The following is a 12,429-nucleotide window of genomic DNA, read 5'->3' as shown; positions in this document are numbered from 1 at the left end:
ATCACTTGTTATGCAATCTCCATGGCCATGAAATTCAACTTTCTCTGGAAACTAAGAGCGCATTTTGTGGACTTTCTTGGAGCTGTCATAGCCCCATAGCTAGCCCACTGGTCAAATCTTCACTCTGAAATTACAAATACCTGACATTGATATCTGCTGGCAGTTCCACAACAAACCCAATTCCTTCCATTCCTTTCTTTTCCCTTCTTTTTTAAAGCAGTGACAGTTGTTCCCATAAGCCTAATTGGGCAAAAAGAAAACCCAGAAATAAAATTTTTATCACTACACAGGAGTTTGTTTTGCAAACATGACTAATAAATTTGACTCAAAACAGTATACGATTCTTCACATTTTTCCCAAGTCTTCACATTTGATATTCCAAAGAAAAGAATGTCCCTATCATAAGCCCAAAAAGCAAAAGAACAAACTCCATGGACTCCCACATGCACCCAATCTACATTCATATTACAAATAGTAATAATAGTAATAATAATAATAATATTTCATCCCAAATTCATCTGGACCCCCCTAACGAACATTACCTAATTATGTCATTTGAGTACTTCTTCAAAAGTAGAACTCCTATATAAACAAATTTGGCACCTAAGATGTACATCTTAGAGGATTTTTAAGAAGCAATATCATAACAAGCATCATTCAGCAAGACAATTACCGGCATCATATGATAAGATGAGCACATAAGATATACAGTCATATGAAGCGAGAGAGATGATCGATAAAGGCTTCGCAAGGGAGGGTTAAACAGGTGAATGAAAGAGGAAGAAGCAAGAGTACTGCTGCCTACCTCCATCAACTGGGGCACAACAAAACTTCAGTGTGTAGAACCAAATGCCACTATCCACAACCAAATTATGATTATCTCGAATGTGGAGAGCCCCATTCTATCTGTCTATATATATATATATATATTTACAGGCCTTATATATGGGCACGAAGTTTGCACCATGAAAGCTAGTCTACATACTTTTGAGACTGACTAAAAACCAATCATTAGGGGGGAATTAGTGGGTGCCAAAGCTAGCTTGGAGCTGATATTTTATTTTCTTGATGGGCCAGGAAAAGGAAACTAAGAGAAATGATGATATTGGAGATTCCTAAGTGAAACACTAATTTAAATAAATAAATAAATTAGAGAAAAAACTAGGAAACTGTTGATGCATTAAGTGAAGAAGAAGAGGAAGATGTATCTCGACAAGAACAGCAATGTTGAGGTGGATGGTAAACCTACCAAACAAAAGAAAATCCCAGCTTATCATTAGTAGAATAAGACAGTTGGCTTCAAGAATCCTATCCCATAGAATGAATTGATCAACAAAGAAGAGAAATGATGGTGCAAAAGAAAAGCAAAAAATAAAAATAAAAAAAATTGAAAAAAGTTGCTATATATGAAGTTTTCCCCATAGAAGAATGGATAGGATACAGCTTTACTAAGAGTGGAGAAGTAGTAATAGCTGTAATGGAGAAAAGCAAACGATATTTCCTGAACTTTGAACAGTTGACCAATCCCCTATTTCCTGAATCCCGACTTCTGAGAGAGGGAGGGAGAGAGAGAGAGAGAGAGAGAGAATATAAAGCTCATCCCACTTTGTCCTGGCTGTTGCCTTTTTATGGAAGTGTTGTTTGCCTCGAAAAGGAACTTGTTCAGAGCAGTGCACGTGTAAACCAGAAGGCACATATTATTCATGTCTCCAGGAAAAGACTCTTAAACTCACTAAAGAAAGCCAAAAAAATGTGAAAACTCTAAGCCCATACCCCTTTTTCTTCTCGTAAATAGTTTGCCACCTCCTTGCCTCCCATCGAAACCGTCGCTGCCTTTAGTGAACCCTCATCCTCTCAGCTCCTCAGCTTATCAACTGATGAACTACAACACCAACAACACTGCTGCTCATATATGATCACAATGTCTTTCTTGAGATTTCTGTGATGCTGAGGATATATCAACATATAGAGAGGAATTTCACAGAAAGAGATGAATGTGGGTTATAGATATACACACACACACACGGGAATGTGAAGAAACAATGGAGTACAAATCAAGCTTTGTTTGATATATATGTGCGGGTATGTGGGCGTGTGAGAGGGAGACTATGAATTGGTGAGGTGGGGGACTTTCATAACCCAATGTGGATTCAACTGATTAGAGCACACAACAGAAGACTAATATATGGTTGCGTTTCTCCAATTGGAGAGATATCACATGAGAAAATTCTTAGAGCTGAAAGATCAAACATGGATGAGAAAGACAGTCATTCTTATTCTAGTGCTTCTATGTTGTTTTTCCTTTTGTTGGAGTCCTTATTGTCCCTTCTCCTACCTTCTTTCTTCTGCCCTTAATCAACGGAACAAATTGTGGTAGCAGTTATTCCCATAAAATCAAACTCACGAACAATCCATGAATTTACACATTTTTTCCATCAACATGCAGGCATATAATCTTATCATAAAATGCAAAACAAGAAGTAGCTAGCTAAAAAGAAAGGGAAAAAAAATGGAAAAGAAAAAACCTGAAATGCTCAACAACCCAAATTCTTGTACCTACAAATATTGCTAGGACATCCTGGTAAGTCAAAAGTAGAGGCGGGGAAGTAAATTAAGAGGTGTGGCCTTGAATTGAGTTGTGTTAGTATGGAGGGCGGCCTGTAGCCCAGTAGGCCTCCGCTGGTAATTGGATGGAGTTGAGAAGGTTGGGTGGTAACCCATGAAAAAGAGGTGCGTTTGGATCTGCTAAAAGTTGCTGTGGCTGCTGCGGTTGCTGCTGTGGTGGCTGATGCTGACCAACCCCTCCGGGAGAGCCTAGGGAACCTCCTGGCATTGGTAGAGCAGGGTCTTCCTCTTCAAGGGGAAGCCGCTCATAGGCGGCGTTGCTGAATGACGCTGCCATAATCACAACTGGACCCGAAGCCAGTAGTTGCCCCACAACGCTTCCACCCACCACCTGCCCTTGGCCGCCAGCTAAGTAAATGGTCAACCCCGTGGCAGCAGGCGGAGCTGGAGGAGGTAAAAAGGATCCGGATAAGGATAAGATCTCGAAACGGCCGTGTAGGGTGACAATTGCACCAGGTGAGGCCGGTTGCCGAAGAGTAACGTTCGTTACAGTGCCAGTTCCACTCATAATGCAAACCCCTCTCTGACGACGTCGGGCAAAGGTGGCGACGCTCTCCACGATGTCGCACCCGTCGGCAATCTCCATCACATGGGTGCGCAAAGCATTGGCGCTATCGCGAGTAATGATGATCGGAGGCTTGGGCTTGTTCTTGGATCCAGCGGGTCTTCCCCGGGGTCTTCTACTGATCTCTCCATCCCCAGAGAGTCCTACCATTTCATTCCCCTCGCTGCCTCCGTTTGTATTCTCATTGTTGTCGTCTCGATCTCGCTTCTGCCCTCGGTTGAGGCCGCTGCTGCCGCTTTGTTCATCTTCTGAATTCTGCTGTTGAGGGTGAAATTGATGCTGCTGCTGGTGATGAAGATGGAGATCTCTAGTATGGAAAGGAGGTGGGAGAGAATGGCCATGTGCTGTTACTGGATCCATTTTTCTCTTGTCTTCTCAATCTTGTTCTCTTTTTATCTATCAAAATTAACCCTCTCACCTCTTCACATACACAGAAGCTGAACAGTGAGAGAGACCAAGGAATGAAATAGAAAGGAGTAAAGGTCGTATTGGTTCAAAAAGAAAAGGAAGATAGTGGAAGAAAAAAAGAGAAAAACAGTAGGATTTGAAGGTCTTGCTTTGCTGCTTTCCTAGTTTAATGAAATCAAAGTACTGTAAGCATAGGGGTTCAAAAGAGAGAGGAGAAAAGGAGTGGGTTTTTGGTGTCACCCACCAAACTCTGAGCTGAATTAAACATGCTAAATTGTGGGATATAAGGTGATAGTGGAGGGTTTTAGTTAGTAATCGATGGTATTGTGGTTGAGGATTTGGGAGGGAAGAGAAAAGGGAGAATAGGTTCTTCTGAGCTGCGGAGAGGAGGGTTAGAGAGTTGGGTTAGGGTTAGATGGAGGAAAATAGATCGGTGATGGGTTTGGTTTCGGTAAGACTGCGTGCGTATGGGCGGTGGATGGGTCCCCACCTTTCTCTCTCCATCTCTCTCTTTTGTCTCCTCCAGCACTCCACGTTCTCTCTCTCAAATAAACCTGAGAAACTATTATTAAATATTAGTTTTACATAGTCCCCAAGTCCTTTTCTCCCCATTCAACCCCCCATTCTCCTCTCAGCCCAAGCCATTCTTTCCTCTTCCTCCTCATCGTCCTCTGCTTGATGTACAAGGTTTGATACTGACACCCACTTTACATGATCTTTTCAAGAGTTTCTCTTTCCTGCAAATCTTCATTTACAACCATCTCTTACTTACCCCTCTCATGCAGTACTGCTCCTCTTTTATGGGTTATTTTCTTCATGATATTCACCACCAAAATCCTTGACCATTCAGTGACCTATGATCAAGAAATGCTTAATTAAATACCAACTTCCAAATCAACCGCACCCAATTGTAGTTCTCAATACACTTGACCTTCATGCGCAGCTGTAATGTTCTCTGAACTCTCAACTGGAAGTCCGTAACTGACTAGATCTTATTCACTCTCTAGGGCATGTTTTTTAGCGCTCCAACGTTTTGAACTTTTGCTATGAAGAAATGGCTTTTGTGGGGTGGAGGTCTTTCGTGGAACCATCATCATCACTGCAGAGGAGCACAGTGGCAGTTTTGTAGTTTCAAACCAAACGAAGCTGTAGCTGGCACATTTAAATTGAACTGTCAAGTAATAACAGGAGAGAGAGATCTAGAAAGAGAGAGATTTGGGTCCGTCCGGTTCAATTTTCCATGATCCACATGCACCAACGGGTAGTAGGGTCTGAAAAGAAATTCTATCTATTCATCAATCGATGTTAACGTTGGGGGTCCATATGCCTTTGAAAATTCGACACGTGTCTCTTCCCCCGCTCCTTTGGGGTCTATTCTGTGAACTTCATTTCCTGGTTTTCTTCCTTTGTTGCATAATTTTTGGCTCTGCTGTCCTAGCTTCACATCACCTACCCCCCACAACAACGGAAGAAATATTTATTCCTGGCCAATTATTTATGTGTATAATCCCACTGAATTGAGCCTTCCATTATCTTTGTATCAATTAATGGCCACACAAATATTATTTCAAAAATAATATGAAAATATATCCATATATGAATATTCTCCGGTGAAAAGCTAAAATCTCTTAAACTACTTAAGATATATGTGTGAGTTTTAAGACCACGAACCATTCGCTAGTGGGTATCAACTACCCTAAAGCCATGATTTTTTCTTTTTTCCGTCTTTTCTTTCTCTTTCGTTTCCAAAAATGTGATGAGAGCAACATATGTCTTGTCAACAATGATTGGGCTTGTGCCTTAATTAAGCCAAAATTAGGTCAATTATCAATGGCCATTTTGGAACCATATCACATGCACCATAATGGGACAGCCTAGCCCAGCATTGATGTCTACTTTTTCATTTTTAGCCTAGTTGAAGTTAAATCTGATCCTAATTAAGTCAGATTATTTCACAAGTTAAAGCAAGGCTTTTCTAGAAAGAAAACATTAAATCTTACTCATGCATTATAAACTCTTTTTTAAGTCAAAATATTTTTTAACAAAATTAGACAAATTGGTAGGAAAACTCTACTTGGTGAGCTTAAAAGCAATTTTAGTGGTGAGCACATCTGACTGTTGATGCTAGTAATAACCACCCTTGGGGTAAAATGTTGTGTTATTAAGATTGCAGATCATGAACTTGATCCTAACATCAAGAAATTAATCTTGGGCATGACACCCTACACTCGTGTTTTTAGCATGAAATCGGTTGTTAACAATAATAATTCTTGTATAAATCATTGCCATCATTCATGTTTGTGAATCGAAATTCATCTACAATCATCCCACATAATCGGTCCCAAAACCTTGCATTCGTCATTGTATCATATTTAGGATAGGTAATGTAATCAATGAGTCTATTAGTTTTGATGAAAATATGTAGATAGATAAAAACATCAAACCTACTAGTTGTGAACTAAATTCCTTGAACTAAGGAAGCAATGTAGCCGGTGTTCCATTAACATGTCACAACATCAAAAACATTTTAATTTGAAATAGATGCATTTAGATTATTAAAGGAAAAGAAAAGGGGGCCTGACAACCCTAATCATGACAGAGGAGATCTATAAGTGTACAACTTAGTTGTATTTTCAATCATCATGGGAAGAAAAAGAATGAGAACAGATCATTGACTTGGAGAATGGATGAGTTGTAAGGATAGAGAAGTAGACTTAAGAATTGATGATTACGTGCGCCAACTCGAGGCCAACTTTATTTAGATGGATTGGCCATGCTATGTGGAATGCCAAGTAAGAGGAACATATACATGGTTACCTTGCAAGTAGACTCGTGAAAAATGGAAAAAAAATAAAAAGAAAGGTATATGTATATACCTTTGCAAGAAGCCATCCCTTGGTTAATCAAGTTGAGCTCGTCCACTTGATTAGGTCAACCTATTTATTTAATAACACAGGAGTATGATTTTTTACAAAATAAGTTGATACATGTCCATGGATGGAAGCACGCAAATTTGAAATTTTGAAGCCCTACATGCCTTGAGAAAAGAAGAGAAACAAGACATGTATAGAAGAGAGGATAAGAGGGTGTAATGTGGAAGGTGGACATGGTTTGACCGCATAATCCAGAGTGTTGGAAGACCAAGGGTGTGGAGGTGGGAGAGAGTAAAGACGCGTGGGTGGCGCTGACAGGGAGGTGTCCAGAGCAGGGCAGAGCACGAGCGCCGTGGGAGACGGCTCACTTCACTTTCTCAATAACAGAGTTGAGTTGAGACTTGAGAGTGTGAGAAAGAGTTGAAAACTTTGGGATTCTCTTTCTTTTAATATTCTTTTTCCATTCATTTGGCACTGTAACAACTCAGAAAAGGTCGCATGACCCTCGGGCGCAAACCCATGAATAAAGATGCTCTTTGTCGGGCTCTCTCTTATGCCCCTCTTTGCTAACCTCATTGCTGTGGCCCCCAGCTTCCCCTTTTTTAGATCCTCATTCACTTCCAACTTCCAACTTCTTCAACCCTCCTCCCCCTCTCTTTTAATCTTATCCCCATCCCTCAATCACTTCATAATGGCATTCAGTCCCACACACCCAATTCAATTGCACCATGTGGGGAGTCTTATTACTTATATCATTATCTTCCATTTCTGGCCACACCTTGTCCTTTTCTAGTTACATAGGATTTCTATTTTCCTCTCTTTTTCTTTTACTAGGAGGATTCCATGGTACCACCTTTGTGATTCTCATGATGGATCTGTGACTAGCCTTTTTTTCTTCTTTTTTTTCCCATGTTTACTTGTACTTCGTTAATTCCCTTGCATCCCGGCCCCCTCATTTTCTGAGGATACAAAGATTATTAATACGGTACCATTTGAAAGGGTATAGCACTATTCAAATGTTTCCTCTTTTTGTCTCATTAATGCCAAAAAATCTAACCTAAATTTCCATGAAAAAGGTTGATCTTGTAAGAATGCAGGTCTGTACGAAAATAGTTTCCCTTTATTGAATGGGAAGTGATGACTTGACCATTAACAAAAGAAAACTCATCCAAGAGAGAGGTGGTTGAATGGATGAACAGGAATCTAAAGTAGTTATATGGCCCTGAAATTAATTAATTAATTAATTAATCTCAAGTTGATGCCACTCTACTCTTTTGTCTTTCTCGTTGGATGGGTCTGCGCTCTCTTCTCAACCACTAAAAAAAATATGAAGAAGAAACAAAGTCATAAAACTACAACCCAGCCATGTTAAAGACCAGTCAATGGAGAACTCACCGGGTCAACATCATCCCAACAGAGGTTTAAGCCATTGCTTTGTTCACACCTCTGTCGTTTTGCTTACCTGCTTCATATTTTATACTGCTACTGATTGCATTAATTATCCGTAACATTATAAATATAATGGGAAGTCAGTAACTTGATCCTTTCATTTCTCCAAGGGTGTCCCTTTCCATTTTCAAAAACTTAATGTAACTTATTGGAGTTTCAAAAAGATAATTAATAAATAAGATTAACTGAGTTCATATTCGTAAATTATTTAGATTGAAAATGGGCTGATTGATTAGTAGAGATGGACATGAAGTCTTGCCATCCATCATGTTTTACAGGATCAAGGTATTTGCTGAATAAGAATTGAACATATGCATCACATGTGATTCTTTAGAAATTATTGATAGATTAAAGCCGGTACTATTATCAATTAAAAGGAATTCTACAGTACTTCACATGTCATGTGCTTAAGAACCCTAATTTCAACTAGAAAAGAAAGAAGAAGAACTTCATGGGGCTCATCCACAAGAGAATAGACCTGATGGACATGAAAAGTTCCTGAGAACATGTCTCATACTCATGTGAATAACTAGGTTACCGTTACAGAAGTGCTGCAGCAAAACGGCTACACAAAACCATCTGTTATTATTATTATTTTTTAGAAATTCTTTTTGAAGTGTTAGCATTGTCATTATTTTATTTTCTTCACTATCCCATATGGATAGGTGGGGATATGAAGCCCTTGTACCCTTGTATTTATAATGTTCTTCTATATAAACCGCGCCCTCAATGTCATCTTAATAATCAGGTGGGCTCCCAATACCATGATTTTCAAGTTCACAATAATGGATATATATGGATTTATTTTGATCCTTTTTCTGCAAGAAGCCTGCCTTTCGTGTATTAGAGTTAATTAGCGTCAAGTTCACGGGCTCTATGGGAAGAAGTAACCATGACAGCCTGTTTTCAGGGTAAGGAATTATCAGCCCTCTGATAAAATTGATCCCCATGTGCATTTGGACACAATTCATGGTCTTGGCTTAGCTGTGGGAAGTTAAAATCAGAGCCAACTATTATACCCCATGTTAGTCCATGGGCATGGGAAGTGTGGGGGTCTTCAAGAAAGGCAGGCTCTTGCCTAGAGAGAGCAGTAGAAGATGATGATGAAAGAGGTGAAAGCTTAGAAACTGTCACAGCTTTGATTCCAGAGACTTGATAATATTTTAGTATGTTATCTTAATCAAGTCCTTTGATTAAACAAATCAATCCTTTACCATCTTCCTATAAACAACTATATTTAAGAAAGCAAATATATGGTGGATGGCGGAACCATTCGGTAGAAAGCGGGGGAAATGAAAAAAGAATTAAAATAGGTCCCATGTGAGAGGCACCTATCTCCTCGAATCTGGCACAATGTTGCATGTTTCTGCTTGCTCACAAGCCCTTTCTTTCCGGTTCAAGGCTGTTACATCTTATCATCTACTTGTGATCCAGGGAGGACAAACACAAAGCTTTCAAACCTGAGTTTGTAATAATTAACTCTAATGGGTAGAGTATGGCGATTATCTTATAGACTTAGGAAACGACAAAATTGAGGCCCCCATGTGATCCATGGCGACAGATTTGGAATCACGTTGGTAATAGCTTCACCCTGTGCTTGATCAAACCTGTACTCAATGCACCAGCATTGCAACAAGTCTTCTCCCACACTGCTATGCCCCATGGTTAATAATCATGGAATTAGACCTTGAATCAATGACTTGAAACCCTTGTACTTCTTTTAGATCTTTGTTTGCGTTGTCTGCTAATTTTTCTTATCTGTATGAAACATGTGTATTAATACACAGGAGAAATGGAAGTACCATTTAATAGAATTAGAAACTGCATTCATCCCAATAAAAGGGATCCTGGAAAACAAGACTGTTGGCTAAAAGTGCAACCTAGGGTTATAAGGAATATTTTTATGCAACTTTTAACTTAAAAACTCTAGAATTCAGTTCCTTATTGAAAAGTAGCAACCATATATAAAGCAGTTCCAATGCAATGAGGAATTTGCTTAATGATTTCAATAGAAGAAACTAATAACGGAAATGGGCTTTATTAATAGTTCTTAGCAAGGAGTACTAGACAAAGGTGCTCAAAGTTTAATATAAACCTAAAGTATTTCAAAGGTGTACGGACCGGCTAAACTATGAAGATAACATATATATATATACGAGTCTATATATGCTTGGTGTTAAAATACAAACTGCCCTTCATTTAATTATTAACCGTACTCAACAAGCTTCAAAAATGTTGGTTTCGTCATGAATCTGATCAATATTCTAACAAGATAGCAATCTATGGGAAGGAAAAAAAAAAGTAATTGTTGTAATCACATGAAAGATAGGTAATTATATTATAGTACTACATGCTGAAAGAGTTGTTTGTTGTGTGTGAGGTCCAAGGACAAGGCTATTTGTTCTTCTATAGTAACATATGTGGGGATTCAATACAAATTTAGATTCTTAATCACAAGTTATGGGCTTATAGCTAAGCTAACAGACAGCCAGGTGGAGCCTGAGAATGGTGTCTGTTGGGCCTGGCCTAAAGCCTGGGTTTGTCCCACAATGCCTGCCCCAAGGCCCAGCCCATTTTACCTATTACATTTCACTATGCTGATTGGTTATTCGAAGAGCATGGTACAAGTTGGTTGGTAAGTCTCAGTTATGCATGTATATTAAAAAAGAGATTCATCATCTCTAGGCACAAGAATATATTGAACCGTCCTTCAACAGCAAGCAAGTAGCTAGTTGGATAGAGTAGATATAAATTCAACTTCTGCTAGGGTTTTTTTACTTGGGTCTCCTCTCCTACCTGACTACTAGTCTATGGAGCTTATAAGAAGAAAAATATGTAGTCTTCTCAACATTTTGTGCCTGGAGTACATGTTTTCTGCACGGAATCTCGCTGAATTATTGGAGGCATGCCCGAGAACATTGCTTTAACCAAGTTGTATCCATCAAGAACACATCATCTTTAAGACTAGAATTATGGATACTTTTTTAAAGGGCTTAGTGCCTTTGTATTTGTTGGAATCTAAGGATTGGACACAGCCCCATTTGATACCAAGAATGGGCTTGGATGATTTCAACCTATTTCTTTGTACAGTTGATTAAATATTTCACAAATTTTCATAGAAGCTATACTATAAATAGTAGTATGAAAATCCATTCTTGCAAAAGTCCTGAAACCAACATGATATTTCACTGTCCGAACCCTCAAATGGTGGGCTAGATATGACAAGGTGTTGATCATTGGAATCAAACCCTATTTAAGGTTCAATATGTTATGATGACATATAGTGAAAATTTTAGTGCAGACCTTTTGGTAGATCTAGCGGCAATGAAAAGCCATCAATGAGGGAAGAAACTCAGGCTGGATTCAATGACTTAGAATTCAGTGGAACTAAAAACAGAAACCCCTGAATGGTACAAAATTTCCTTGTTTTTATGCCATATATTATTTGTAGCCTTGTTGGAGTTTTCTAAGACTAGCTCAAGCTTTCAACGTTTGATTGTCACCAAGCACCCATCTTTATGATCCAGACAAAGCAAAGAGGTCCACCTCTGATCCCACTACAATCCGATATAATTATGAAAGGACAAAGGAAATCTCTCCACTATTTCCAAAAGCTTCTTTCTTTTTATTTGTTTTTTTCCATATCTATGCTGAGGCCATTTCGCACAAACATCATATTTTAATCCTAAGATATGAGTATGGCTTATGTTGCATAAACATTATAGGACTGCTTCTGTAATTTCCCCTTATTTTTCCAGATGGACACACAGATTTTTCATTTTGGGAAGAAAAAAGCCTTGCTGGTTGTGTTCTATTTGATAACCTGATTGAGATCCATGCCACCCCTTGGCCTGCTAAGGTTCTAAATGGTATTCTTGCACAAATTACTCAACATAGCCCTTAAATTTCATTTTGGGAAGCATCCTAATTATCGAAACTGAGGCATACTAATTATTCAAGTTGCAGCTCCATAGCTGATAAGAGCGCATTTGAGCCTGAATCAATAATAAGAATCCATGAAACTGTCTCCCTAGCACCCATGAACCTCTTCAATTCAATATTAGCCATCACTATTACAATCCAAATCTGTCCTTATTTTCTTTCTGGTTTCTTTTTAGCTGTCAACTTGTCACACCCCAAGCAGAACACTTCCCTGAGCTCTAGTAAATTTTCCCATCACCAGTAGTATCAATGAGCTTAAACTCTTGCTTGATCAGCCGGTTAGATCTTCCATGGCAGCAAACGTTGAGCAATTACAACTCCAAATTAAACTAGTAAGTATTATCCTGGGCTCTCTTCTTTTTTCCATCCTTTAACATCTCTGGAGGCTTTGAAAGATGAAGACAGTTCCCACCCACTTGTCTGAACAGGCTTAGGTAAAGAAACACTAGGAGAGTTGGGATGGCAGAGTGAATAAAAAAGGAAACAGAACCCAAGATGATTGGGAGCTTCCAATAAGAATAGTGTATGTGGAGTGGCTGTGTTTTTAGAAGCTTCTCATTTTACAAT

General features: G+C 39.0%; 1 protein-coding gene across 1 annotated transcript; it reads right to left on the bottom strand.

Annotated features, from left to right (window-relative positions):
• Nucleotides 1-2,389: 2,389 nt before the first annotated feature.
• Nucleotides 2,390-4,085, bottom strand: LOC117927884 (AT-hook motif nuclear-localized protein 26-like). The gene has a single exon (XM_034847610.1). The coding sequence runs from the start codon at nucleotides 3,548-3,550 to the stop codon at nucleotides 2,642-2,644; it is 909 nt and encodes a 302-aa protein (XP_034703501.1). The 5' UTR covers nucleotides 3,551-4,085; the 3' UTR covers nucleotides 2,390-2,641.
• Between the last annotated feature and the right edge of the window lie 8,344 nt (nucleotides 4,086-12,429).

The sequence above is a fragment of the Vitis riparia genome, chromosome 2 (assembly GCF_004353265.1).
Source record: "Vitis riparia cultivar Riparia Gloire de Montpellier isolate 1030 chromosome 2, EGFV_Vit.rip_1.0, whole genome shotgun sequence".
NCBI classification, from domain to species: Eukaryota; Viridiplantae; Streptophyta; class Magnoliopsida; order Vitales; family Vitaceae; genus Vitis; species Vitis riparia.
Note: the sequence above shows the minus strand (reverse complement) of the source record. Positions and strands in the feature narration are given on the sequence as shown.